A 6,000-nucleotide genomic window follows, 5' to 3' on the forward strand; every position below is an offset into this window, starting at 1 on the left:
TACTCCTGACCATTAGCACAGTCTCAAAAGTTCCCTCCCTCCCAAGACAAATTCTCACCAGCTTCCGGATCCGATCCAGCACTGGGTCAATGATCTCCTTGCCAATGGTATAGTGACCACGGGCATAGTTGTTGGCAGCATCCTCTTTCCCAGTGATGAGCTGCTCTGGGTGGAAGAGCTGTCGGTATGGGCCATTTCGGATCTCATCTGGAAGAGCAAAAACCACAAAACTATGCTCAGCAGGGACCTTCCTCCCCCAGGGTGGTAGCTGTGGCCAGATGCATGGAGGACTCATCCTCCTGCCAGCCTGAGATATCAGTGTGTGAGAGAAACCCAGACCGGCTGCCCAGGCCAGTCTGAGATCAGCTTGCCTTCTGCAGCTTCAAATACGGCTAGGAATTTTCAGGACCAGGAATGCCTGGTCTAAATACCCTCTCTGTCCAGGGAGAAGCTTTGAGTCATGCTCCACCCCCTTCAGTTTTGTCTCCACTTTCTCTCACCAATGACTGTAGGCTCCAGATCCACAAAAACTGCCCGTGGCACGTGTTTTCCAGCACCAGTTTCACAGAAGAAGGTGGTGAAGGAGTCGTCCCCTCCACCAATGGTCTTGTCACTGGGCATCTGCCCATCAGGCTGAATCCCATGTTCCAAGCAATAGAGCTCCCAGCAGGCATTGCCCATCTGGACACCTGCCTGCCCCACGTGGACTGAGATGCATTCACGCTGAGGGATAGAGAGAGGGGACACAACATGAGCCCCACATCCACAAGTCCTCACCTCACCTCGCAAGTCTCTCTTCCACCCTATCGCCTACCAGCTAGGATGACTCAGTTGGCAAAAGTGGAGGCTTGGGGCTGGGCAGAGGTGAGAAGAGGCTAGCAGCCTGCCCGGGCTCCCAGGTACAGGACTCCCCACCTGGATGCACCCAGCAGGGCAGGCCAACCTCTTAGCCCACTTCTCAGTGGGGAATCTGTCAAGTGAGCTCTGTGGCTCCACATGAAAAAAGGTTTCCTAGAGGTATGGGTTTACAGCTAGAGGACTCCCCATTTGATTCTTTGCTTTGAGTATGAACAGCTAGACTTCACAGAACCCTCTCCCTCTTTCTTTCCTGTAAGCTGCAGAGGTGTCTCAACCATCCAATCTGGCATCAACTGACCACACGCCATCAGGATGCCCTCCTCCCTCACCTTTAAATCCTATCTGGCTCTGGGGATCAATCCCATCTGGTTCCTCTCCCCACCTCCACCCCCACACCCTGGGTGTCTTCACCACTTTCATCTCCCGTGTCAGCCCGCACGGAAATAGCGACGGTAATGCTTGTAAGTTCAGACAGCAGGGGCCAGCAATAAGGTTTAAGGGTACTGGGACACTCACTGCCTTAGGCTCCGTCCCTGTCAGCCCCAAATTAACCCCTAAAGCACTAAAGTCCGGCAGGTCCCGCGCGCCCTTCCCACACCGAAATGGCGGGGTGACGGTTTCCAAATACCCAGAAAAGGAAGTGGAACCTGTGGTTAGGCCCCAGAAGTAACCCGCCTTGTCCCGGGCAGGGTGGGCGCCATCCTGCAGCCCAGCCCTACATCCGCTCTCCCGGTGGAGTCTTTCCAGTTATTTCCCAGCCCAAAGCGGGGATTGGGTTTCGGCCCCCGCTCCTGGGCTATAAATACCACCCCCTACATGCACCTCTTCCCCCTCCCCCCCAACCTGGCCTCGGCCCGCGCAGTGCTCAGCGCCAGCTGTCTCTGCCCATCCGCGCACCCGGGCTCCGGCTGGAGAGGGCCGGCTCGCTTCAGGAGGCTGAACTCCGTTCCCACCACCCCTCTCAGCTCAGAAGCGGGGTGCTGAGTCACGAGTGGGGGGTGATTCTGTGGATAGTTGGAATGCACACACAGAGGAAAGGGGGATGTGGCACCAGGTAACCCGACCCCCTTCCACCTTCTAATGCCAAGCACGTGCTCGGTCAGTGCTGGGGACCGGGGACTGGGGATGCAAGAGGGCAGCCAAGCGCGTCTTCTTTCGCCCGCGGAAAGGACGGGGCGCAGGCCCGTGTGACTCTCATACAGAGTCGGGACACAAATGCTCGGTAAGGCAGGAGCAGAGTGCCAGAAGGGTTCCTCTCTGTTACTGAAGAGTTGCACTCCACCCCAAGCCCCAACCCCAGCCACCGAAGGTGAACTACACGGCTCGGCCAGAGTCACCAGGAGGGGGTTGGGGAGGGAGGATGCAAAACCCTCGCACCTCCTGGAGACCTGGAACGCCTGGTGGAGGTCCCCGAGCATGCCTGGAAGGAAAGTTCCCTAAAGGAGAGGGGCAAGTAGGGGACGGGCGCGACCCCGGCGGGGCCGCACTCACCATGGTGAGTCCGGGCGGTGCGTCTCACGTTGAGTCGGGGTGACGGGTCTCAGTGAGAACTGCGCTAGCTGCAGTGCCGCACCGCCCTTATAGGCGGGAGGCGGGGCCCGCGTTCCCCGCTCGCCCACTAGAGGCTGGGCGGCCGGCAGGCCACGCCTCCCAGGAGGGGTAAGAGGCCCCCCGAGGGGAGGAGCCTGGCCGCGTACCCTACCCAAGCTGCGCACTGGTTCCTCACCTGTCGGGCTGGGATTAAGAGTCGCGACTCGGGCTTTAACCATTCTTTCCTCGTTTTAAGCCTACTCGCTGGGCTCCCTAGGGCCTCCGCGGAGACGCAGGGTGCTGTGGCAGGGCGAGTCTCACCTGCACCTGCGTCCTGGAGGCACCGGTCATCCAGATGTTCCGACTTAGGTCGGGAGCAGGCGAGGCTGTCCTTCCCAAGCGGCCTCAACTGGCCTTCACCCATACCCTTCCAGCCCCGCCTCCCAGGAGACTCGGGCCGGCTGTGAGGTTGTGGCGCGTCCCCGGGGAACCCTTGCCAGCTGCCTGACGCTTCCTGGTCCCCGGCCCGGGCGGCAGGCTTTCGCCGACGCCTGTGGGCGGCCGAGGACCCAGAACTGCACAGCCTGAGCCCCAGAGTGCCGATGCCTTAGGCCCTCCCGCAGAGTCGAGCCCCGCAGCCTGTCTGCCCGGGCCGACCCCGGAATCTGCCGCGGCTTGCCGGCGGCTCGCGGGTTAGTGGCCCCGTCATCAGCGCTGTCACTATGATGCCCTCGCTGCGGGCACCTGCCCGCTCTCCTGCTGCCAGACTGTGGGAGTGCTGACCCGGAGACCTCAGGACCTGGATTCTCTTCCAGGCTACCCTGTGTGACCTTGGGCAAGTGACTTAACCTCACTGAGTCCTTGACATTTTCGTGGGTGAAAAGGAGACAGTGATGTCATAGTGGAAACATTGTTGTAAGCTATCAAAATATCTGTTGACTCTGAAGAGAAAAGAAGAAAATCGAGATTCTCATATCTTGGATGATTCTTTCGCGGTCTCTTCTGTCTCTAAGCCAAGAGCAGGATCTGCAACCTGCACGTTAATGGTCTCAGCACTCTGCCCCAGGTCTCCGCAGAAGCACTTCTTTCTACATTTCATTCCATTCTCCCCACCCTATCTTTTCAAGCAACTTCTGCTTTCCCGCTCTCTCTCTCTCTTTTTTTTTTTTTTGGTCCGTGTCTTGCTGTGTCACCGAGGCTAGAGTACAGTGGTGCAGTCTCAGCTCATTGCAACCTCCATCTCCCGGCTCAAGGCCATCCTTCTACCACATCCTTCCACCTCAGCCTCCTCGGTAGCTGGGACCACAGGCGTGCACCACCATGCCCAGCTTATTATTATTATTGTTATTTTTGAAATGGAATTTCGCTCTTGTTGCCCAGGTTGGAGTGCAATGGCATGATCTTGGCTCACCGCAACACCCGCCTCCCGGGTTCTAGCGATTCTCCTGCCTCAGCCTCCCGAGTGGCTGGGATTACTGGCATGCACCACCACGCCTGGCTGATTTTTGTATTTTTAGTAGAGACAGGGTTTCACCACGTTGGTCAGGCTGGTCTCCAATGCCCGACCTTAGATGATCCGCCCGCTTTGGCCTCCCAAAGTGCTGGGATTACAGGTGTGAGCCACCACGCCCAGACTTTTTTTCTTTAATTTTTAGTAGAGACAAAATCTCGCCATATTGTCCAGATTTGTCTCAAACTCCTGAGCTCAAGCGATCCACCCACCTCAACCTCCCAAAGTGCTGAGATTACAGGCCTGAGCAACCACCCCGGCCTGCCTTGCCTTTTCTAATTGTCTCCCTTTACTGGGGAAAGTCATCTGGCAGTGCCCCAGGTGCTGCTGGTTTGCAGATCTTAAGAAACCTGTCTTCCCGGCTCTACATCGCTTGGAAAGGATTCACCCGACCCTCCCCCATCACCTGACAACACAACACAATACCATGAAAGAACTCGTGATGGCAACTCTCTAGCAACAAAATAGGCAAGGCATGGAAAGGAATATAGTGAAATATGACAAGGTCTCTCTTCCCAGTAGACTTGCCTTCTGGTTGGGAGAACAAGACTCATTCATAAAAAGAAAACTGACAGGGGCATATAATGAGGCTGCTTTGGGGAATAAGGTCATGGTCTCTACAAAGGAAGCGTCCGTGGTGACTACAGGACACATGGCAGTAGGTTGCACACCTTCCCTGAACCTCTTTTTCCTTGTGCTCTCCTATCCTAGCAGAATGAATGTAGTAAGAGACTTGAGCTATCTTAGGAAAAACCCAAAACCTCTTTGACCTTCAGGTGCAGATTCTTCATTTGGAAAACTGGGAATAACAACTTTAGATTGTGAGTATCAGATGAATTTAGAGATGTACATATTCACATCAAGGCACTGTGTAAGTACCTGTGACATTTATTTTAGTGCATATAGTACATCATGCTGTAGTTATTTGTGTACATGTCCATCTTGCTTTTATAGATAGCAAACTATTGCAAGTAAGGACTGTGTCTTATTCATCTTTGTTTCTAGTGCCTACCATAGTGCTTAGCACATCTGGTTAGCATTTGCTAAACGTGTGTCAGAAGAATTGTTTCACTTCAGAGATGGTAGGCAGAAGAACGTCCCCCCACCCCCCCCACAAAGATATCCACATCCTAATCTCCAGGACCTATGACTGTTACCTTACATGGCAAAAGACTTTGAAGATGTTATTAAGGTAAAGATCTTGAGATAGGGAAATGATCCTGGATTATCCCAGGTGGGCCCAATGTAATCTCAAGGGTCCTTATAAATGAAAGAGGGAGGCAGAAGGGTCAGAGTCAAAGAAGAAGAGGTCAGACCTAGTGTGGTGGCTCATGCCAGTAATCCCAATACTTTAGGAGGCTGAGGTGGGAGAATCACTTGAGGTTAGCAGTTTGAGACCAGCTTGGGCAACATGGTGAGACCCTGTCTCTACCAAAAAATTAAAATTAAGAAATAAAGAAGAGGTCAAAAATAAGTAGAGGTCAGAATGATGTGATTGTTGGCTTTCAAGAGGGATAGGGGCCATGAGTAAAAGAATATGGGCAGCCTGTAGAAGATGGAAAAGTGAAGGAATAGATTCTCCCCTAGAATTTTCAGAAGGAAGGCAACCCAGCCAACACCTTAATTTTAGTTCTGTAAGACCCATTTTTTTTTTTTTTTTTTTTTGAGACAGGATCTTGCTCTCTTGCCCAGGCTGGATTGCTGTGCAATCATGGCTTACTGCAATGTTGCTCTCAAATTCCTAGGCTCAAGCAATCTTCCCACCTCAGCCTCCCTAGTAGCTGGGACTACAGACAGGCACCAGCACACCCAGCTATATATATACATATATATACATACATGTGTGTGTGTGTATGTGTGTGTGTGTATATATATATACAGATAGATAGATAGATATAGATATAGATATTATGGCTGGGTTCAGTAGCTCTCACCTATAATCCCAGCACTTTGGGAGGCCAAGGTGGGAAGATCACTTGAGGTCAGGAGTTTGAGGCTAGCCTGGCAAACATGGTAAAACCCTGTCTCTACTAAAAATACAAAAGTAGGCAAGCATTGTGGTAGGAGCCTATAATTCCCAGCTACTCAGGAGGCTGAGGCAG

At 53.3% G+C, this 6,000-nt stretch overlaps 1 protein-coding gene across 5 annotated transcripts in view; it reads right to left on the reverse strand.

Annotated features, from left to right (window-relative positions):
* TUBA4A (tubulin, alpha 4a) overlaps positions 1-6,000 on the reverse strand; it is a 28,642-nt gene that overhangs the window by 1,229 nt on the left and 21,413 nt on the right. The window contains exons 1-3 of one of the 5 annotated variants that reach the window (XM_011964633.1): positions 2,585-3,506; positions 501-723; positions 59-207 (exon numbers count right to left, since the gene is read on the reverse strand). In XM_011964633.1, the coding sequence (XP_011820023.1) occupies positions 59-207; positions 501-723; positions 2,585-2,812 (600 nt within the window). In that variant the 5' untranslated portion in view covers positions 2,813-3,506. Of the gene's footprint in view, positions 1-58; positions 208-500; positions 724-1,486; positions 1,638-1,701; positions 1,848-2,349; positions 2,523-2,584; positions 3,507-6,000 lie in introns of those variants that run through there. The other 4 variants (XM_011964636.1, XM_011964637.1, XM_011964638.1 and 1 more) reach the window with 4 other exon arrangements.

Source organism: Mandrillus leucophaeus, unplaced genomic scaffold (genome assembly GCF_000951045.1).
Source record: "Mandrillus leucophaeus isolate KB7577 unplaced genomic scaffold, Mleu.le_1.0 Scaffold70, whole genome shotgun sequence".
NCBI classification, from domain to species: domain Eukaryota; kingdom Metazoa; phylum Chordata; class Mammalia; order Primates; family Cercopithecidae; genus Mandrillus; species Mandrillus leucophaeus.